The following is a 22929-nucleotide window of genomic DNA, read 5'->3' as shown; positions in this document are numbered from 1 at the left end:
GAGGGGATATGATCCAAGTCTCTTTGGGAGAGGATATGATCCAAGTCTCTTTGGGAGGGGATATGATCAAAGTCTCTTTGGGAGGGGATATGATCAAAGTCTCTTTGGGAGGGGATATGATCTAAGTCTCTTTGGGAGACGATATGATCCAAGTCTCTTTGGGAGGGGATATGATCCAAGTCTCTTTGGGAAATATGATCCAAGTCTCTTTGGGGGATATGATCCAAGTCTCTATGGGAGGGGATATGATCCAAGTCTCTTTAGGAGGGGATATGATCCAAGTCTCTTTAGGAGGGGATATGATCCAAGTCTCTTTAGGAGGGGATATGATCAAAGTCTCTTTAGGAGGGGATATGATCCAAGTCTCTTTGGGAGGGGATATGATCCAAGTCTCTTTAGGAGGGGATATGATCCAAGTCTCTTTAGGAGGGGATATGATCCAAGTCTCTTTAGGAGGGGATATGATCCAAGTCTCTTTGGGAGAGGATATGATCCAAGTCATTGTAGCCTTACAGTCAATGAATGAATCGTTTTAAAGTGATCCCTCATCAAATGAAACGCATTAACTTTATATTTTTTGAGAGCAGATTATATGTTTTTAGGTTATTTTAAGAGTTTCAGGAAATTAGGACAACAAAGAGGCTGAAAAACACTGTTTATATGTCAAAGAGATATCTACTCTACCTTTTTGGGGACCAGTCAATGTATCAACCTATATCTTTCTTCTAGTAAGAGAATTTTGATGCAGTACTAATGATATATAATATAATAATAATAATAATCCTTCTGTAGCTCAGTTGGTAGAGCATGGCACTTGTAACGCCAGGGTAGTGGGTTCGATCCCCGGAACCACCCATACGTAGAATGTATGCACACATGACTGTAAGTCGCTTTGGATAAAAGCGTCTGCTAAATGGCATATATTATTATTCAGTACTAATGATCACGCTCTCCTCCTCTGTCCTCTTTCTCCTTCTCTGTCCTCTCTGATCCTTCTCTGTCCTCTCTCTCCTTCTCTGTCCTCTCTAATCCTTCTGTCCTCTCTCTCCTCTCTGATCCATCTCTGTCCTCTCTCTCCTTCTCTCTCCTCTCTCCTTCTCTGTCCTCTCTCTCCTCTCTCTCCTCCTCTCTCCTCTCTCTCCTTCTCTCTCCTCTCTCTCCTTCTCTCTCCTCTCTCTCCTCCTCTCTCCTCTCTCTCCTTCTCTCTCCTTCTCTGTCCTCTCTCTCCTCTCTCTCCTTCTCTCTCCTTCTCTGTCCTCTCTCTCCTCCTCTCTCCTCTCTCTCCTTCTCTCTGTCCTCTCTCTCCTTCTCTGTCCTCTCTCTCCTCCTCTCTCCTCTCTCTCCTTCTCTCTCTCCTCCTCTCTCCTCTCTCCTTCTCTGTCCTCTCTCTCCTCTCTCTCCTTCTCTGTCCTCTCTCCTCCTCTCTCCTCTCTCCTTCTCTGTCCTCTCTCTCCTTCTCTGTCCTCTCTCTCCTCCTCTCTCCTCTCTCTCCTCTCTCTCCTTCTCTCTCCTCTCTCTCCTTCTCTCTCCTCTCTCTCCTCCTCTCTCCTCTCTCTCCTCTCTCTCCTTCTCTCTCCTCTCTCTCCTCCTCTCTCCTCTCTCTCCTTCTCTGTCCTATCTCTCCTTCTCTCTCCTCTCTCTCCTTCTCTCTCCTCTCTCTCCTCTCTCTCCTCTCTCTCCTCCTCTCTCCTCTCTCTCCTTCTCTCTCCTCTCTCTCCCTCTCTCTCCTCCTCTCTCCTCTCTCTCCTCTCTCCTTCTCTGTCCTCTCTCTCCTTCTCTGTCCTCTCTCTCCTCCTCTCTCCTCTCTCTCCTTCTCTCTCCTCTCTCTCCTTCTCTCTCCTCTCTCTCCTTCTCTCTCCTCTCTCTCCTCCTCTCTCCTCTCTCTCCTCTCTCTCCTTCTCTCTCCTCTCTCTCCTCCTCTCTCCTCTCTCTCCTCTCTCTCCTCTCTCTCCTCTCTCTCTCCTCTCTCCTCTCTCTCTCTCTCTCTCTCCTCTCTCCTCTCTCTCCTTCTCTCTCCCTCTCTCTCCTCCTCTCTCCTCTCTCTCTCTCTCTCTCTCTCTCTCTCTCTCTCCTCCTCTCTCCTCTCTCTCCTCTCTCTCCCTCTCCTCCTCTCTCCTCTCTCTCTCTCTCTCCTTCTCTCTCCTCTCTCTCCTCCTCTCTCCTCTCTCTCCTCTCTCTCCTTCTCTCTCCTCTCTCTCCTCCTCTCTCCTCTCTCTCCTTCTCTCTCCTCTCTCTCCTCTCTCTCCTTCTCTCTCCTCTCTCTCCTTCTCTCTCCTCTCTCTCCTTCTCTCTCCTCTCTCTCCTCCTCTCTCTCTCTCTCTCCTCTCTCTCCTTCTCTCTCCTCTCTCTCCTCCTCTCTCCTCTCTCTCCTCCTCTCTCTCCTCTCTCTCCTTCTCTCTCCTCTCTCTCCTTCTCTCTCCTCTCTCTCCTTCTCTCTCCTCTCTCTCCTCTCTCTCCTTCTCTCTCTCCTCTCTCTCCTTCTCTGTCCTCTCTCTCCTCCTCTCTCCTCTCTCTCCTCTCTCTCCTCCTCTCTCCTCTCTCCTTCTCTGTCCTCTCTCTCCTTCTCTCTCCTCTCTCTCCTTCTCTGTCCTCTCTCTCCTCCTCTCTCCCCTTCTCTCTCTCCTCCTCTCTCCTTCTCTGTCCTCTCTCTCCTTCTCTCTCCTCTCTCTCCTTCTCTGTCCTCTCTCTCCTTTCTCTCCTTCACTGTCCTCTCTGATCCTATCCTTGAAACATGTTTTTGGTAATGTAGTAGTTTAATGCTTTATTCTCGTCTCATCCTCCTCAGGGCTAAGTCAGTCTGTTCTATGAGTGACTTCCAGCGTCTGATGGACAGCTCTCCTTTCCTGCCTGACAAGAGTCGGCATGGTGACTGTGGCCGTGACGACGTGACCCCACCCCTTTCACCTGATGACCTGAAGTACATAGAGGAGTTCAACAGTAAGGGGTGGGGCTTTCCTGTCCCTGGCCCCTCCCCTACACCAGGCCACCACACCCCCACACCCATGGAAGCCTGGGCAGAACGGCCCAAGTCAGGTACTGATGCTCCAACTGTTTAAGCATTTTTTGTTTTTGGAATTGCAATCATGTTAATGTGAAGACAAAGATGGCAAATGTGTTTTCTCACTTTATATCAAAATTAAATTTCAATCGTGTTATGGTGGGGCCTGCAAGCACATTTTCACATTGTGTGTGGACAATAAAGCTTTTTAAATCTAAATTCAGAAACATACCCTATGTTTTACTGTCATCTTCCCACCTTGTGGAGATTATTTATTTCCCTTCTAATTATAATCATGTGAATCATTCTAAATTCCAATCATGCTAATCATTTGAGTCATTTGAATCATTCTAAATTCTGATCATTCTAATCATTTGAATCATTCTAAATTCCAATCATTCTAAATTCCGATCACTCTAATCATTTGAATCATTCTAAATTCCAATCATTCTGAATTCTCTCTCTATGAGTTCCAGAACCATTCCAGCCAGCCTTGTGGTTCCTGACAACCAGTGCTACGCTTACTACTAACACCCTGTCCAGCCCTGAACCCCATCCCCTCTGCCAGCACTCCCCTCTCAGGGGTAACGGGGGTAACAGAGGAGGGGGGGCAAGTGTCCATGTCTCCCACAGCCCCACCCGACCCCCAGGAACCCCTGAACAGGACCACATGTACCCCAAAGGGACCAAGGGGCGAGGGGGTGGCGGTGAGGTGGGGGATCCCCCTGGGGTAGGGGGACCAGACGAGGTATTTGGTAATGGTAGGTGGCCCTCCACCTGTCATAAGGAGTTATTAGAGGGTGGTGGTGGACTGGGAGGCGGACTTAGGGTTCCGTCTGGCGTGGGCCCCATCCCCACGGTGGGGTACGCCTCGTCTCTGGAGCTGCAGCTGTCACGGAACCTCAGTGATGACATGAAGGAGGTGGCCTTCTCCGTAAGGAACTACCGCTCAGGCCCTGGTACCTCGGACCTCCTGGAGCAACACAGACAGGTCTGTTCACGTTGTTGTTGTTTACCTAGCTGTACGTTTCACTTAGTTCACCTTTCTATTGTATTCAGTGTCGTCAGAAAGTGAACCTTCACTTATTCCACATTTTGTTGTGTTACAGCATGAATTCAAAATGTATTAAATAAATAACTATTCTTACCCATCTACACACAATGACTAAGAGAAAACATATTTTAACAAATTCTTTCAGATTTATTGAAAATAAAAGACAGAAATATCTAATTTACATAAGTTTTCGCACCCTTTTGCACTTCAAATTGAGCTCAGGTGCATCCAATGTCCTTTGATCATCTTTGAGATGTCACTGCAACTTGATTGGCCAATTCAATTGTTTGGACAGGATTTAGAAACATTTTCTTGTGTACATTCTAAACTAAAGGTCAAGGTTATCTTGTGTACAGCGCCTTGCAAAAGTATTCATCCCGCTTGGCGTTTTTCCTATTTTGTTGCATTACAACCTGTCATTTAAATAGATTTTTAATTGGATTTCATGTGATGGACATACACAAAATAGTCCAAATTGGTGAAGTGGAATTATAAAAATAACTTGTTTAAAAAATAAAATTAAAATAAAGATCGCAAAAGTGGTGTGTGCATATGTATTCACCTCTTTGCTATGAAGCCCCTAAATAAGATCTGGTGCAACCAGTTACCTTCAGAAGTTACATCATTTGTTAAATATAGTCCACCTGTGTGCAATCTAAGTGTCACATGATCTGTCACATGATCTGTCACATGATCTCAGTATATATACACCTGTTCTGAGTCTGAGTCTGCAACACCACTAAGAAAGAGGCACCACCACCAAGCGAGCGGCACCATGAAGACCAAGGAGCCTCTCCAAACAGGTCAGGGACAAAGTTGTGGAGAAGTACAGATCAGGGTTGGGTTATAAACAAATATCTTGAGACTTTGAACATAAATAATAAAAACATAAAAACATAAAGCACCATTAAATCCATCATTTAAAAAATGGAACAAATATGGAACCACAACAAAACTGGGACGCCCACAAAACTCACTGACCAGGCAAGAAGAGCATTAATCAGAGAGGCAACAAAGAGACCAAAGATAACCCTGAAGGAGCTGCAAAGCTCCACAGCGGAGATTGGAGTATCTGTCCATAGGACCACTTTAAGCTGTATACTCCAGAGCTAGCTTTATGGAAGAGAGCCCAGAAAAAAGCCATTGCTGAAAGACAAAAATAAGCAAACACGTTTGGTGTTCGCTAAAAGGCATGTGGGAGACTCCCCAAACATATGGAATAAGGCACTCTGGTCAGATAAGACTAAAATTGTGCTTTTTGGCCATCAAGGAAAATGCTATGTCTGGCACAAACCCAACACCTCATCACCCCGAGAACACCATGTTTTTCATCAGCAGGGACTGGGGAACTGATCAGAATTGAAGGAATGATGGATGGCGCTAAATACAGGGGAATTCTTGAGGGAAACCTGTTTCAGTCTTCCAGAGATTTGAGACTGGGACAGAGGTTCACCTTCCAGCAGGACAATGGCCCTAAGGGTACTGCTAAAGCAACACTCGAGTGGTTTAAGGGGAGACATTTAAATGTCTTGGAATTGCCAAGTCAAAGCCCAGACCTCAATCCAATTGAGAATCTGTGGTATGACTTAAAAGATGGCTGTATATCAGCAGAACCCATCCAACTTGAAGGAGCTGGAGCAGTTTTGCCTTGAAGAATGGGCAAAAATCCCAGTGCCTAGATGTGCCAAGCTGATAGAGACATACCCCCAAGAGACTTGCAGCTGTAATTGCTGCAAAAGGGTGACTCTACAAAGTATTGACTTTTGTTATTCACGCTCAAGTTCTGTTTTTTTGTCTTATGTCTTGCTTGTTTCATATTAAAAAATATTTTGCATCTTCAAAGTGGTAGTAGGCATATTGATTAAATCAAATTATTTTTTTTTAAATGTAAAAATCAATTTTTATTCCAGGGTGTAAGGCAACAAAGTACGAAAAATGCCAAGGGGGGGGGGGTGAAAAGTTTCGCAAGCCACTGTGCACGAACCAGTCAATGTATATGTAGTTTATTCTTCTAATGTCTACAACTTTATCTTCTCAACCTAATAGCTCCGAGACACGGCGTGTCAGACCAATGGTTTCACGACTCGGGGAACCCAGACCACCCAGACCATCAGTGTGGGCTTACAGACTGACATCCTCCGCAACCTCACCAGCTCCCCCCACCGCTGCCTCACCCCTATAGGAGGAGGCTCCACCCCCATCTCCTCCCCCCTCCAGAAACATCCGGAAGATACAGTACTCTCCTGTAGTCCAGTCCAAGTTCGAGCGGACATGTTGTTCTCCTAAGTACGGTTCTCCTAAGCTCCAGAGGAAGTTGTCGACATCATCGAAGGCTGACCTCCCTGTAGGGGCCTCCTCCAGCTCCACGACCGGCCCCAGGGTTCCGACTCCCACCACCCCCCAGAAGGTAGTTATTGTTTTTAATTCTCAGTCATATTTCTCTACGTATTGTTGTAGTCAGCTGCCTGAGGCCACTCTAAGAGTTAATGTATAATAACAGGGAGCCTCTGAGTCGGCCTGGGCTCGTTCCACCACCACCAGGGACTCTCCGGTCCACACCACCATCAACGACGGCCTGTCCAGCCTCTTCAACATCATAGACCACACCCCCGTAGCTTACGAACCCCTGCAGTCCAAATTCACCAAGTCCCCAAGCCGCACCCGCCCCGCTCCCCCTGACCCCTCACCTCCCGGGGGGCCAGGGGTACCCAGCCTACCACCCTCAGACCCCAAAGACCCCAGGTCCTTTGGAGCAGCCCAGGAGTTCCTGAGGAATGTCCGCGGGCGTTCTCCCAGCCCGGTGCAGCTGATAGTAGAGACCCAGGGAGGGCCGGGGGGAACAGGAGGGGAGAGGACACCGGAGGTGGTCAGTATACGCCAAGACCTGTCTGCCCCGCCTGGATACACGCTGGCAGAGAACGCAGCCCGTCTGCTTAACAAGAAGCTGTTGGAGCAGAGCATCAGGGAGGAGAAGAGACTGGGGTCTGCAGGCCAGAGCAGAGAGGGGAGGCATGGAGAAGGAGACCGGAACCAGGCGGGGTGTATGGAGGTAAATACTGTCACTCTACTCACTGTTTGTTTACTACCATCTATTTTAGGCCCCTCATTAGTAGGCAAAAAGGTAAACCCATTTTCGCCATTTCTGGAATTGATTACGTGGCTCGTCAACAGAAAGGGAAACGCAACACTGTTCTGTCTAGTGGTGCCTAGTGGTTAGAAGGGAGGGGCGGCAGGTAGCCTAGTGGTTAGAGGGGGGGAGGGGCGGGAGGGTAGCCTAGTGGTTAGAGGGGAGGGGCGGCAGGGTAGCCTAGTGGTTAGAGGGGAGGGGCGGCAGGGTAGCCTAGTGGTTAGAGGGGAGGGGCGGCAGGGTAGCCTAGTGGTTAGAGGGGAGGGGCGGCAGGGTAGCCTAGTGGTTAGAGGGGAGGGGCGGCAGGGTAGCCTAGTGGTTAGAGGGGAGGGGCGGCAGGGTAGCCTAGTGGTTAGAGGGGAGGGGCGGCAGGTAGCCTAGTGGTTAGAGGGGGAGGGGCGGGAGGGTAGCCTAGTGGTTAGAGTGGAGGGGTGGCAGGTAGCCTAGTGGTTAGAGGCGGGAGGGGCGGGAGGGTAGCCTAGTGGTTAGAGTGGAGGGGCGGCAGGTAGCCTAGTGGTTAGAGTGGAGGGGCGGGAGGGTAGCCTAGTGGTTAGAGTGGAGGGGCGGGAGGGTAGCCTCGTGGTTAGAGGTGGGAGGGGCGGGATGGTAGCCTAGTGGTTAGAGGGGGAGGGGCGGGAGGGTAGCCTAGTGGTTAGAGGGGGAGGGGCGGGATGGTAGCCTAGTGGTTAGAGGGGGGAGGGGCGGCAGGGTAGCCTAGTGGTTAGAGGGGAGGGGCGGCAGGGTAGCCTAGTGGTTAGAGGGGAGGGGCGGCAGGGTAGCCTAGTGGTTAGAGGGGAGGGGCGGCAGGGTAGCCTAGTGGTTAGAGGGGAGGGGCGGCAGGGTAGCCTAGTGGTTAGAGGGGGAGGGGCGGCAGGTAGCCTAGTGGTTAGAGGGGGAGGGGCGGAGGGTAGCCTAGTGGTTAGAGTGGAGGGGCGGCAGGTAGCCTAGTGGTTAGAGTGGAGGGGCGGGAGGGTAGCCTAGTGGTTAGAGTGGAGGGGCGGGAGGGTAGCCTTGTGGTTAGAGGTGGGAGGGGCGGGATGGTAGCCTAGTGGTTAGAGGGGGGAGGGGCGGGAGGGTAGCCTAGTGGTTAGAGGGGGAGGGGCGGGAGGATAGCCTAGTGGTTAGAGGGGGAGGGGCGGGAGGGTAGTCTAGTGGTTAGAGGGGAGGGGCGGCAGGTAGCCTAGTGGTTAGAGTGTAGGGACGGCAGGTAGCCTAGTGGTTAGAGTGGAGGGCGGCAGGTATCCTAGTGGTTAGAGGGGAGGGCGGCAGGTATCCTAGTGGTTAGAGGGGAGGGGCGGCAGGTTAGCCTAGTGGTTAGTGGTTAGAGTGGAGGGGCGGCAGGGTAGCCTAGTGGTTAGAGTGTAGGGGTGGCAGGTAGCCTAGTGGTTAGAGTGTAGAGGAGGCAGGGTAGCCTAGTGGTTAGAGGGGGAGGGGCGGGAGGGTAGCCTAGTGGTTAGAGTGGAGGGCGGCAGGTAACCTAGTGGTTAGAGTGGAGGGGCGGGAGGGTAGCCTAGTGGTTAGAGTGGAGGGGTGGCAGGTAGCCTAGTGGTTAGAGTGGAGGGGCGGGAGGGTAGCCTAGTGGTTAGAGTGGAGGGGTGGCAGGTAGCCTAGTGGTTAGAGTGGAGGGGCGGTAGGGTAGCCTAGTGGTTAGAGGGGAGGGGCGGCAGGTAGCCTAGTGGTTAGAGGGGGAGGGGCGGGAGGGTAGCCTAGTGGTTAGAGGGGAGGGGCGGCAGGGTAGCCTAGTGGTTAGAGGGCAGGGGCGGCCTAGTGGTTAGAGGGGAGGGGCGGCAGGGTAGCCTAGTGGTTAGAGGGGGGTGGGAGGGTAGCCTAGTGGTTAGAGGGGGAGGGGCGGGAGGGTAGACTGGTGGTTAGAGGGGGAGGGGCGGGAGGGTAGACTAGTGGTTAGAGGGGAGGGGCGGCAGGTAGACTAGTGGTTAGAGTGTAGGGACGGCAGGTAGACTAGTGGTTAGAGTGGAGGGGCGGCAGGTATCCTAGTGGTTAGTGGTTAGAGTGGAGGGGCGGCAGGGTAGCCTAGTGGTTAGAGTGTAGAGGCGGCAGGGTAGTCTAGTGGTTAGAGTGTAGAGGTGGCAGGGTAGCCTAGTGGTTAGAGTGTAGGGCTGGCAGGGTAGCCTAGTGGTTAGAGTGTAGAGGAGGCAGGGTAGCCTAGTGGTTAGAGTGTATGGGTGGCAGGGTAGCCTAGTGGTTAGAGTGTAGGGGCGGCAGGTAGACTTTTTTTAAAAATTTTATTTTACCTTTATTTAACCAGGCAAGTCAGTTAAGAACAAATTCTTATTTTCAATGACGGCCTAGGAACAGTGGGTTAACTGCCTGTTCAGGGGCAGAACGACTGATTTGTACCTTGTCAGCTCGGGGGTTTGAACTTGCAACCTTCCGGTTACTAGTCCAATGATCTAACCACTAGGCTACCCTGCCACCTCTACACTCTAACCACTAGGCTACCTGCCACCTCTACACTCTAACCACTAGGCTACCCTGCCACCTCTACACTCTAACCACTAGGCTACCCTGCCACCTCTACACTCTAACCACTAGGCTACCCTGCCTCCTCTACACTCTAACCACTAGGCTACCCTGCCTCCTCTACACTCTAACCACTAGGCTACCCTGCCACCCTAGGTTGTGGTTAGAGTTTAGGGGGGGGGGGGGGGGTAACCTAGTGGTTAGAGGTTAGAGTGGAGGGGCGGCAGGGTAGCCTAGTGGTTAGAGTGTAGGGGTGGCAGGTAGCCTAGTGGTTAGAGTGTAGGGGTGGCAGGTAGCCTAGTGGTTAGAGTGTAGAGGAGGCAGGGTAGCCTAGTGGTTAGAGTGTAGGGGTGGCAGGTAGCCTAGTGGTTAGAGTGTAGGGGTGGCAGGTAGCCTAGTGGTTAGAGTGGAGGGGCGGCAGGGTAGCCTAGTGGTTAGAGTGTAGGGGCGGCAGGGTAGCCTAGTGGTTAGAGTGTAGAGGCGGCAGGGAGCCTAGTGGTTAGAGTGTAGAGGCGGCAGGATAGCCTAGTGGTTAGAGTGTAGAGGCGGCAGGGTAGCCTAGTGGTTAGTGGTTAGAGTGGAGGGGCGGCAGGGTAGCCTAGTGGTTAGAGTGTAAGGGTGGCAGGTAGCCTAGTGGTTAGAGTGTAGGGGTGGCAGGTAGCCTAGTGGTTAGAGTGTAGGGGTGGCAGGTAGCCTAGTGGTTAGAGTGTAGGGGTGGCAGGTAGCCTAGTGGTTAGAGTGGAGGGGCGGCAGGGTAGACTAGTGGTTAGAGTGTAGAGGTGGCAGGGTAGCCTAGTGGTTAGAGTGTAGAGGCGGCAGGTAGACTAGTGGTTAGAGTGTAGAGGCGGCAGGATAGCCTAGTGGTTAGAGTGTAGAGGTGACAGGGTAGCCTAGTGGTTAGAGTGTAGAGGCGGCAGGCTAGCCTTGTGGTTAGAGCGTTGGACTAGTAACCGGAAGGTTGCAAGTTCATATCCCCGAGCTGACAAGGTACAAATCTGTCGTTCTGCCCCTGAACAGGCAGTTAACCCACTGTTCCTAGGCAGCCATTGGAAATAAGAATTTGTTCTTAACTGACTTGCCTAGTTAAATAAAGGTAAAATAAAATACTGTCCACATCATGGAATATATATTAATATATATATATTAATCAGATGATGCCATTTAGCAGACACTTCTATCCAAAGTGACTTACAGTCATGCGTACATACATTTTACATAGTGGTGGTCCCGGGAATCCAACCCACTACCGTGACGTTACAAGCACCATGCTCGACCAACTGAGCTACAAATGACCAAAAGAGAATTCAGTATCTTATAAATGATTTAAATATGTTAATTGAGGATTGATAGTAAATGAAGCAAATTCACACATAATCATATTTCTCACTAGTTTAGACATTTGGGAGATGTATTTTCTTTCCCGGGGGCAAGAGATTCCATAACGACCCATTCGTTCCACGTCTCTACGATTTGGCTACTAGGAAAAACTAAATTAACATTCTCATTTACATTTTCATAACTCCGTGCTGGTGTTTTCTTCTCAGATCAAAGAGCATTGACTGACACTATGGTAATGTAATGGTAATATTTTATTACTTTTTAATTACTTTTTAATTACTTTTTTTCCTTCTCATTCCACACAGTGTTCTACTGCATTTTCCCCAAGTGCAGTACTACTACAGTACTACTACACTACTACTACAGTATTACTACAGTACTACTACTATTGCGCTTCATTTTTTTCTACACTAAGAGGGTGTTTCTGGCTCCTTCTTGCTCCATCCAATCTCTCCTTCAGCCTCCACTCACCACTTATTCAGTATCCCTCTGCTTCAGTCTCTTCAGCCTCCACTTACCACTCATTCAGTATCCCTCTGCTTCAGTCTCTTCAGCCTCCACTCACCACTTATTCAGTATCCCTCTGCTTCAGTCTCTTCAGCCTCCACTTACCACTCATTCAGTATCCCTCTGCTTCAGCCCCCACTCACCACTCATTCAGTATCCCTCTGCTTCAGCCCCCACTCACCACTCATTCAGTATCCCTCTGCTTCAGCCCCCACTCACCACTCATTCAGTATCCCTCTGCTTCAGTCTCTTCAGCCTCCACTCACCACTCATTCAGTATCCCTCTGCTTCAGCCTCCACTCACCACTCATTCAGTATCCCTCTGCTTCAGTCTCTTCAGCCCCCACTCACCACTCATTCAGTATCCCTCTGCTTCAGTCTCTTCAGCCCCCACTCACCACTCATTCAGTATCCCTCTGCTTCAGTCTCTTCAGCCCCCACTCACCACTCATTCAGTATCCCTCTGCTTCAGTCTCTTCAGCCCCCACTCACCACTCATTCAGTATCCCTCTGCTTCAGTCTCTTCAGCCCCCACTCACCACTCATTCAGTATCCCTCTGCTTCAGTCTCTTCAGCCTCCACTCACCACTCATTCAGTATCCCTCTGCTTCAGTCTCTTCAGCCCCCACTCACCACTCATTCAGTATCCCTCTGCTTCAGTCTCTTCAGCCCCCACTCACCACTCATTCAGTATCCCTCTGCTTCAGTCTCTTCAGCCCCCACTCACCACTCATTCAGTATCCCTCTGCTTCAGTCTCTTCAGCCCCCACTCACCACTCATTCAGTATCCCTCTGCTTCAGTCTCTTCAGCCTCCACTCACCACTCATTCAGTATCCCTCTGCTTCAGTCTCTTCAGCCTCCACTCACCACTCATTCAGTATCCCTCTGCTTCAGTCTCTTCAGCCCCCACTCACCACTCATTCAGTATCCCTCTGCTTCAGTCTCTTCAGCCCCCACTCACCACTCATTCAGTATCCCTCTGCTTCAGTCTCTTCAGCCCCCACTCACCACTCATTCAGTATCCCTCTGCTTCAGTCTCTTCAGCCCCCACTCACCACTCATTCAGTATCCCTCTGCTTCAGTCTCTTCAGCCCCCACTCACCACTCATTCAGTATCCCTCTGCTTCAGTCTCTTCAGCCCCCACTCACCACTCATTCAGTATCCCTCTGCTTCAGTCTCTTCAGCCTCCACTCACCACTCATTCAGTATCCGTCTGCTTCAGTCTCTTCAGCCTCCACTCACCACTCATTCAGTATCCGTCTGCTTCAGTCTCTTCAGCCCCCACTCACCACTCATTCAGTATCCCTCTGCTTCAGCCCCCACTCACCACTCATTCAGTATCCCTCTGCTTCAGCCCCCACTCACCACTCATTCAGTATCCCTCTGCTTCAGCCCCCACTCACCACTCATTCAGTATCCCTCTGCTTCAGCCCCCACTCACCACTCATTCAGTATCCCTCTGCTTCAGCCTCCACTCACCACTCATTCAGTATCCCTCTGCTTCAGTCTCTTCAGCCTCCACTCACCACTCATTCAGTATACCTCTGCTTCAGCCCCCACTCACCACTCATTCAGTATCCCTCTGCTTCAGCCCCCACTCACCACTCATTCAGTATCCCTCTGCTTCAGTCTCTTCAGCCTCCACTCACCACTCATTCAGTATACCTCTGCTTCAGCCCCCACTCACCACTCATTCAGTATCCCTCTGCTTCAGCCTCCACTCACCACTCATTCAGTATCCCTCTGCTTCAGTCTCTTCAGCCTCCACTTACCACTCATTCAGTATCCCTCTGCTTCAGCCCCCACTCACCACTCATTCAGTATCCCTCTGCTTCAGTCTCTTCAGCCTCCACTTACCACTCATTCAGTATCCCTCTGCTTCAGCCTCCACTCACCACTCATTCAGTATCACTCTGCTTCAGCCTCCACTCACCACTCATTCAGTATCCCTCTGCTTCAGTCTCTTCAGCCTCCACTCACCACTCATTCAGTATCCGTCTGCTTCAGTCTCTTCAGCCTCCACTCACCACTCATTCAGTATCCGTCTGCTTCAGTCTCTTCAGCCCCCACTCACCACTCATTCAGTATCCCTCTGCTTCAGCCCCCACTCACCACTCATTCAGTATCCCTCTGCTTCAGCCCCCACTCACCACTCATTCAGTATCCCTCTGCTTCAGCCTCCACTCACCACTCATTCAGTATCCCTCTGCTTCAGTCTCTTCAGCCTCCACTCACCACTCATTCAGTATACCTCTGCTTCAGCCCCCACTCACCACTCATTCAGTATCCCTCTGCTTCAGCCCCCACTCACCACTCATTCAGTATCCCTCTGCTTCAGTCTCTTCAGCCTCCACTCACCACTCATTCAGTATACCTCTGCTTCAGCCCCCACTCACCACTCATTCAGTATCCCTCTGCTTCAGCCTCCACTCACCACTCATTCAGTATCCCTCTGCTTCAGTCTCTTCAGCCTCCACTTACCACTCATTCAGTATCCCTCTGCTTCAGCCCCCACTCACCACTCATTCAGTATCCCTCTGCTTCAGTCTCTTCAGCCTCCACTTACCACTCATTCAGTATCCCTCTGCTTCAGCCTCCACTCACCACTCATTCAGTATCCCTCTGCTTCAGCCTCCACTCACCACTCATTCAGTATCCCTCTGCTTCAGCCTCCACTCACCACTCATTCAGTATCCCTCTGCTTCAGCCCCCACTCACCACTCATTCAGTATCCCTCTGCTTCAGCCCCCACTCACCACTCATTCAGTATCCCTCTGCTTCAGTCTCTTCAGCCTCCACTCACCACTCATTCAGTATACCTCTGCTTCAGCCCCCACTCACCACTCATTCAGTATCCCTCTGCTTCAGCCTCCACTCACCACTCATTCAGTATCCCTCTGCTTCAGTCTCTTCAGCCTCCACTTACCACTCATTCAGTATCCCTCTGCTTCAGCCCCCACTCACCACTCATTCAGTATCCCTCTGCTTCAGTCTCTTCAGCCTCCACTTACCACTCATTCAGTATCCCTCTGCTTCAGCCTCCACTCACCACTCATTCAGTATCCCTCTGCTTCAGCCTCCACTCACCACTCATTCAGTATCCCTCTGCTTCAGCCTCCACTCACCACTCATTCAGTATCCCTCTGCTTCAGCCCCCACTCACCACTCATTCAGTATCCCTCTGCTTCAGCCTCCACTCACCACTCATTCAGTATCCCTCTGCTTCAGCCTCCACTCACCACTCATTCAGTATCCCTCTGCTTCAGCCCCCACTCACCACTCATTCAGTATCCCTCTGCTTCAGCCTCCACTCACCACTCATTCAGTATACCTCTGCTTCAGCCTCCACTCACCACTCATTCAGTATCCCTCTGCTTCAGCCTCCACTCACCACTCATTCAGTATCCCTCTGCTTCAGCCTCCACTCACCACTCATTCAGTATCCCTCTGCTTCAGCCCCCACTCACCACTCATTCAGTATCCCTCTGCTTCAGCCTCCACTCACCACTCATTCAGTATCCCTCTGCTTCAGCCTCCACTCACCACTCATTCAGTATCCCTCTGCTTCAGCCCCCACTCACCACTCATTCAGTATCCCTCTGCTTCAGCCTCCACTCACCACTCATTCAGTATCCCTCTGCTTCAGCCTCCACTCACCACTCATTCAGTATCCCTCTGCTTCAGCCTCCACTCACCACTCATTCAGTATCCCTCTGCTTCAGCCTCCACTCACCACTCATTCAGTATCCCTCTGCTTCAGCCTCCACTCACCACTCATTCAGTATCCCTCTGCTTCAGCCTCCACTCACCACTCATTCAGTATCCCTCTGCTTCAGCCTCCACTCACCACTCATTCAGTATCCCTCTGCTTCAGCCTCCACTCACCACTCATTCAGTATCCCTCTGCTTCAGCCTCCACTCACCACTCATTCAGTATCCCTCTGCTTCAGCCTCCACTCACCACTCATTCAGTATCCCTCTGCTTCAGCCCCCACTCACCACTCATTCAGTATCCCTCTGCTTCAGCCCCCACTCACCACTCATTCAGTATCCCTCTGCTTCAGCCTCCACTCACCACTCATTCAGTATCCCTCTGCTTCAGTCTCTTCAGCCCCCACTCACCACTCATTCAGTATCCCTCTGCTTCAGTCTCTTCAGCCTCCACTCACCACTCATTCAGTATCCCTCTGCTTCAGTCTCTTCAGCCCCCACTCACCACTCATTCAGTATCCCTCTGCTTCAGTCTCTTCAGCCCCCACTCACCACTCATTCAGTATCCCTCTGCTTCAGTCTCTTCAGCCCCCACTCACCACTCATTCAGCATCCCTCTGCTTCAGTCTCTTCAGCCCCCACTCACCACTCATTCAGTATCCCTCTGCTTCAGTCTCTTCAGCCTCCACTCACCACTCATTCAGTATCCCTCTGCTTCAGTCTCTTCAGCCTCCACTCACCACTCATTCAGTATCCCTCTGCTTCAGTCTCTTCAGCCCCCACTCACCACTCATTCAGTATCCCTCTGCTTCAGTCTCTTCAGCCCCCACTCACCACTCATTCAGTATCCCTCTGCTTCAGTCTCTTCAGCCCCCACTCACCACTCATTCAGTATCCCTCTGCTTCAGTCTCTTCAGCCCCCACTCACCACTCATTCAGTATCCCTCTGCTTCAGTCTCTTCAGCCCCCACTCACCACTCATTCAGTATCCCTCTGCTTCAGTCTCTTCAGCCCCCACTCACCACTCATTCAGTATCCCTCTGCTTCAGTCTCTTCAGCCTCCACTCACCACTCATTCAGTATCCGTCTGCTTCAGTCTCTTCAGCCCCCACTCACCACTCATTCAGTATCCCTCTGCTTCAGCCCCCACTCACCACTCATTCAGTATCCCTCTGCTTCAGCCCCCACTCACCACTCATTCAGTATCCCTCTGCTTCAGCCTCCACTCACCACTCATTCAGTATCCCTCTGCTTCAGTCTCTTCAGCCTCCACTCACCACTCATTCAGTATACCTCTGCTTCAGCCCCCACTCACCACTCATTCAGTATCCCTCTGCTTCAGCCCCCACTCACCACTCATTCAGTATCCCTCTGCTTCAGTCTCTTCAGCCTCCACTCACCACTCATTCAGTATACCTCTGCTTCAGCCCCCACTCACCACTCATTCAGTATCCCTCTGCTTCAGCCTCCACTCACCACTCATTCAGTATCCCTCTGCTTCAGCCTCCACTCACCACTCATTCAGTATCCCTCTGCTTCAGTCTCTTCAGCCTCCACTTACCACTCATTCAGTATCCCTCTGCTTCAGCCCCCACTCACCACTCATTCAGTATCCCTCTGCTTCAGTCTCTTCAGCCTCCACTTACCACTCATTCAGTATCCCTCTGCTTCAGCCTCCACTCACCACTCATTCAGTATCACTCTGCTTCAGCCTCCACTCACCACTCATTCAGTATCCCTCTGCTTCAGTCTCTTCAGCCTCCACTCACCACTCATTCAGTATCCGTCTGCTTCAGTCTCTTCAGCCTCCACTCACCACTCATTCAGTATCCGTCTGCTTCAGTCTCTTCAGCCCCCACTCACCACTCATTCAGTATCCCTCTGCTTCAGCCCCCACTCACCACTCATTCAGTATCCCTCTGCTTCAGCCCCCACTCACCACTCATTCAGTATCCCTCTGCTTCAGCCTCCACTCACCACTCATTCAGTATCCCTCTGCTTCAGTCTCTTCAGCCTCCACTCACCACTCATTCAGTATCCCTCTGCTTCAGCCCCCACTCACCACTCATTCAGTATCCCTCTGCTTCAGTCTCTTCAGCCTCCACTCACCACTCATTCAGTATACCTCTGCTTCAGCCCCCACTCACCACTCATTCAGTATCCCTCTGCTTCAGCCTCCACTCACCACTCATTCAGTATCCCTCTGCTTCAGTCTCTTCAGCCTCCACTTACCACTCATTCAGTATCCCTCTGCTTCAGCCCCCACTCACCACTCATTCAGTATCCCTCTGCTTCAGTCTCTTCAGCCTCCACTTACCACTCATTCAGTATCCCTCTGCTTCAGCCTCCACTCACCACTCATTCAGTATCCCTCTGCTTCAGCCTCCACTCACCACTCATTCAGTATCCCTCTGCTTCAGCCTCCACTCACCACTCATTCAGTATCCCTCTGCTTCAGCCCCCACTCACCACTCATTCAGTATCCCTCTGCTTCAGCCCCCACTCACCACTCATTCAGTATCCCTCTGCTTCAGTCTCTTCAGCCTCCACTCACCACTCATTCAGTATACCTCTGCTTCAGCCCCCACTCACCACTCATTCAGTATCCCTCTGCTTCAGCCTCCACTCACCACTCATTCAGTATCCCTCTGCTTCAGTCTCTTCAGCCTCCACTTACCACTCATTCAGTATCCCTCTGCTTCAGCCCCCACTCACCACTCATTCAGTATCCCTCTGCTTCAGTCTCTTCAGCCTCCACTTACCACTCATTCAGTATCCCTCTGCTTCAGCCTCCACTCACCACTCATTCAGTATCCCTCTGCTTCAGCCTCCACTCACCACTCATTCAGTATCCCTCTGCTTCAGCCTCCACTCACCACTCATTCAGTATCCCTCTGCTTCAGCCTCCACTCACCACTCATTCAGTATCCCTCTGCTTCAGCCCCCACTCACCACTCATTCAGTATCCCTCTGCTTCAGCCTCCACTCACCACTCATTCAGTATCCCTCTGCTTCAGCCTCCACTCACCACTCATTCAGTATCCCTCTGCTTCAGCCTCCACTCACCACTCATTCAGTATCCCTCTGCTTCAGCCTCCACTCACCACTCATTCAGTATCCCTCTGCTTCAGCCTCCACTCACCACTCATTCAGTATCCCTCTGCTTCAGCCTCCACTCACCACTCATTCAGTATCCCTCTGCTTCAGCCTCCACTCACCACTCATTCAGTATCCCTCTGCTTCAGCCTCCACTCACCACTCATTCAGTATCCCTCTGCTTCAGCCTCCACTCACCACTCATTCAGTATCCCTCTGCTTCAGCCTCCACTCACCACTCATTCAGTATCCCTCTGCTTCAGCCCCCACTCACCACTCATTCAGTATCCCTCTGCTTCAGCCCCCACTCACCACTCATTCAGTATCCCTCTGCTTCAGCCTCCACTCACCACTCATTCAGTATCCCTCTGCTTCAGTCTCTTCAGCCCCCACTCACCACTCATTCAGTATCCCTCTGCTTCAGTCTCTTCAGCCTCCACTCACCACTCATTCAGTATCCCTCTGCTTCAGTCTCTTCAGCCCCCACTCACCACTCATTCAGTATCCCTCTGCTTCAGTCTCTTCAGCCCCCACTCACCACTCATTCAGTATCCCTCTGCTTCAGTCTCTTCAGCCCCCACTCACCACTCATTCAGTATCCCTCTGCTTCAGTCTCTTCAGCCCCCACTCACCACTCATTCAGTATCCCTCTGCTTCAGTCTCTTCAGCCTCCACTCACCACTCATTCAGTATCCCTCTGCTTCAGTCTCTTCAGCCTCCACTCACCACTCATTCAGTATCCCTCTGCTTCAGTCTCTTCAGCCCCCACTCACCACTCATTCAGTATCCCTCTGCTTCAGTCTCTTCAGCCCCCACTCACCACTCATTCAGTATCCCTCTGCTTCAGTCTCTTCAGCCCCCACTCACCACTCATTCAGTATCCCTCTGCTTCAGTCTCTTCAGCCCCCACTCACCACTCATTCAGTATCCCTCTGCTTCAGTCTCTTCAGCCCCCACTCACCACTCATTCAGTATCCCTCTGCTTCAGTCTCTTCAGCCCCCACTCACCACTCATTCAGTATCCCTCTGCTTCAGTCTCTTCAGCCTCCACTCACCACTCATTCAGTATCCGTCTGCTTCAGTCTCTTCAGCCTCCACTCACCACTCATTCAGTATCCGTCTGCTTCAGTCTCTTCAGCCCCCACTCACCACTCATTCAGTATCCCTCTGCTTCAGCCCCCACTCACCACTCATTCAGTATCCCTCTGCTTCAGCCCCCACTCACCACTCATTCAGTATCCCTCTGCTTCAGCCTCCACTCACCACTCATTCAGTATCCCTCTGCTTCAGTCTCTTCAGCCTCCACTCACCACTCATTCAGTATACCTCTGCTTCAGCCCCCACTCACCACTCATTCAGTATCCCTCTGCTTCAGCCCCCACTCACCACTCATTCAGTATCCCTCTGCTTCAGTCTCTTCAGCCTCCACTCACCACTCATTCAGTATACCTCTGCTTCAGCCCCCACTCACCACTCATTCAGTATCCCTCTGCTTCAGCCTCCACTCACCACTCATTCAGTATCCCTCTGCTTCAGTCTCTTCAGCCTCCACTTACCACTCATTCAGTATCCCTCTGCTTCAGCCCCCACTCACCACTCATTCAGTATCCCTCTGCTTCAGTCTCTTCAGCCTCCACTTACCACTCATTCAGTATCCCTCTGCTTCAGCCTCCACTCACCACTCATTCAGTATCACTCTGCTTCAGCCTCCACTCACCACTCATTCAGTATCCCTCTGCTTCAGTCTCTTCAGCCTCCACTCACCACTCATTCAGTATCCGTCTGCTTCAGTCTCTTCAGCCTCCACTCACCACTCATTCAGTATCCGTCTGCTTCAGTCTCTTCAGCCCCCACTCACCACTCATTCAGTATCCCTCTGCTTCAGCCCCCACTCACCACTCATTCAGTATCCCTCTGCTTCAGCCCCCACTCACCACTCATTCAGTATCCCTCTGCTTCAGCCTCCACTCACCACTCATTCAGTATCCCTCTGCTTCAGTCTCTTCAGCCTCCACTCACCACTCATTCAGTATCCCTCTGCTTCAGCCCCCACTCACCACTCATTCAGTATCCCTCTGCTTCAGTCTCTTCAGCCTCCACTCACCACTCATTCAGTATACCTCTGCTTCAGCCCCCACTCACCACTCATTCAGTATCCCTCTGCTTCAGCCTCCACTCACCACTCATTCAGTATCCCTCTGCTTCAGTCTCTTCAGCCTCCACTTACCACTCATTCAGTATCCCTCTGCTTCAGCCCCCACTCACCACTCATTCAGTATCCCTCTGCTTCAGTCTCTTCAGCCTCCACTTACCACTCATTCAGTATCCCTCTGCTTCAGCCTCCACTCACCACTCATTCAGTATCCCTCTGCTTCAGCCTCCACTCACCACTCATTCAGTATCCCTCTGCTTCAGCCTCCACTCACCACTCATTCAGTATCCCTCTGCTTCAGCCCCCACTCACCACTCATTCAGTATCCCTCTGCTTCAGCCCCCACTCACCACTCATTCAGTATCCCTCTGCTTCAGTCTCTTCAGCCTCCACTCACCACTCATTCAGTATACCTCTGCTTCAGCCCCCACTCACCACTCATTCAGTATCCCTCTGCTTCAGCCTCCACTCACCACTCATTCAGTATCCCTCTGCTTCAGTCTCTTCAGCCTCCACTTACCACTCATTCAGTATCCCTCTGCTTCAGCCCCCACTCACCACTCATTCAGTATCCCTCTGCTTCAGTCTCTTCAGCCTCCACTTACCACTCATTCAGTATCCCTCTGCTTCAGCCTCCACTCACCACTCATTCAGTATCCCTCTGCTTCAGCCTCCACTCACCACTCATTCAGTATCCCTCTGCTTCAGCCTCCACTCACCACTCATTCAGTATCCCTCTGCTTCAGCCCCCACTCACCACTCATTCAGTATCCCTCTGCTTCAGCCTCCACTCACCACTCATTCAGTATCCCTCTGCTTCAGCCTCCACTCACCACTCATTCAGTATCCCTCTGCTTCAGCCCCCACTCACCACTCATTCAGTATCCTCTGCTTCAGCCTCCACTCACCACTCATTCAGTATACCTCTGCTTCAGCCTCCACTCACCACTCATTCAGTATCCCTCTGCTTCAGCCTCCACTCACCACTCATTCAGTATCCCTCTGCTTCAGCCTCCACTCACCACTCATTCAGTATCCCTCTGCTTCAGCCCCCACTCACCACTCATTCAGTATCCCTCTGCTTCAGCCTCCACTCACCACTCATTCAGTATCCCTCTGCTTCAGCCTCCACTCACCACTCATTCAGTATCCCTCTGCTTCAGCCCCCACTCACCACTCATTCAGTATCCCTCTGCTTCAGCCTCCACTCACCACTCATTCAGTATCCCTCTGCTTCAGCCTCCACTCACCACTCATTCAGTATCCCTCTGCTTCAGCCTCCACTCACCACTCATTCAGTATCCCTCTGCTTCAGCCTCCACTCACCACTCATTCAGTATCCCTCTGCTTCAGCCTCCACTCACCACTCATTCAGTATCCCTCTGCTTCAGCCTCCACTCACCACTCATTCAGTATCCCTCTGCTTCAGCCTCCACTCACCACTCATTCAGTATCCCTCTGCTTCAGCCTCCACTCACCACTCATTCAGTATCCCTCTGCTTCAGCCTCCACTCACCACTCATTCAGTATCCCTCTGCTTCAGCCTCCACTCACCACTCATTCAGTATCCCTCTGCTTCAGCCCCCACTCACCACTCATTCAGTATCCCTCTGCTTCAGCCCCCACTCACCACTCATTCAGTATCCCTCTGCTTCAGCCCCCACTCACCACTCATTCAGTATCCCTCTGCTTCAGCCCCCACTCACCACTCATTCAGTATCCCTCTGCTTCAGCCTCCACTCACCACTCATTCAGTATCCCTCTGCTTCAGCCTCCACTCACCACTCATTCAGTATCCCTCTGCTTCAGCCTCCACTCACCACTCATTCAGTATCCCTCTGCTTCAGCCTCCACTCACCACTCATTCAGTATCCCTCTGCTTCAGCCTCCACTCACCACTCATTCAGTATCCCTCTGCTTCAGCCTCCACTCACCACTCATTCAGTATCCCTCTGCTTCAGCCTCCACTCACCACTCATTCAGTATCCCTCTGCTTCAGCCTCCACTCACCACTCATTCAGTATCCCTCTGCTTCAGCCTCCACTCACCACTCATTCAGTATCCCTCTGCTTCAGCCTCCACTCACCACTCATTCAGTATCCCTCTGCTTCAGCCCCCACTCACCACTCATTCAGTATCCCTCTGCTTCAGCCTCCACTCACCACTCATTCAGTATCCCTCTGCTTCAGCCTCCACTCACCACTCATTCAGTATCCCTCTGCTTCAGCCCCCACTCACCACTCATTCAGTATCCCTCTGCTTCAGCCTCCACTCACCACTCATTCAGTATACCTCTGCTTCAGCCTCCACTCACCACTCATTCAGTATCCTCTGCTTCAGCCTCCACTCACCACTCATTCAGTATCCCTCTGCTTCAGCCTCCACTCACCACTCATTCAGTATCCCTCTGCTTCAGCCCCCACTCACCACTCATTCAGTATCCCTCTGCTTCAGCCTCCACTC

The 22929-nt window shown here is 51.4% G+C and overlaps 1 protein-coding gene across 1 annotated transcript in view; it reads left to right on the top strand.

Annotated features, from left to right (window-relative positions):
- The window catches only part of LOC124009837 (microtubule cross-linking factor 1-like), a 271598-nt gene that overhangs the window by 224855 nt on the left and 23814 nt on the right, over window positions 1-22929 (top strand). The window contains 5 exon segments of the mRNA XM_046322025.1: window positions 2786-3033; window positions 3475-3989; window positions 6099-6260; window positions 6262-6459; window positions 6553-7101. Coding sequence (XP_046177981.1) covers window positions 2786-3033; window positions 3475-3989; window positions 6099-6260; window positions 6262-6459; window positions 6553-7101 — 1672 coding nt within the window.

Source organism: Oncorhynchus gorbuscha, linkage group LG22, assembly GCF_021184085.1.
Source record: "Oncorhynchus gorbuscha isolate QuinsamMale2020 ecotype Even-year linkage group LG22, OgorEven_v1.0, whole genome shotgun sequence".
In the NCBI taxonomy this organism is placed as follows: Eukaryota; Metazoa; Chordata; class Actinopteri; order Salmoniformes; family Salmonidae; genus Oncorhynchus; species Oncorhynchus gorbuscha.
This window is presented reverse-complemented; position numbering and strand designations above follow the sequence as displayed.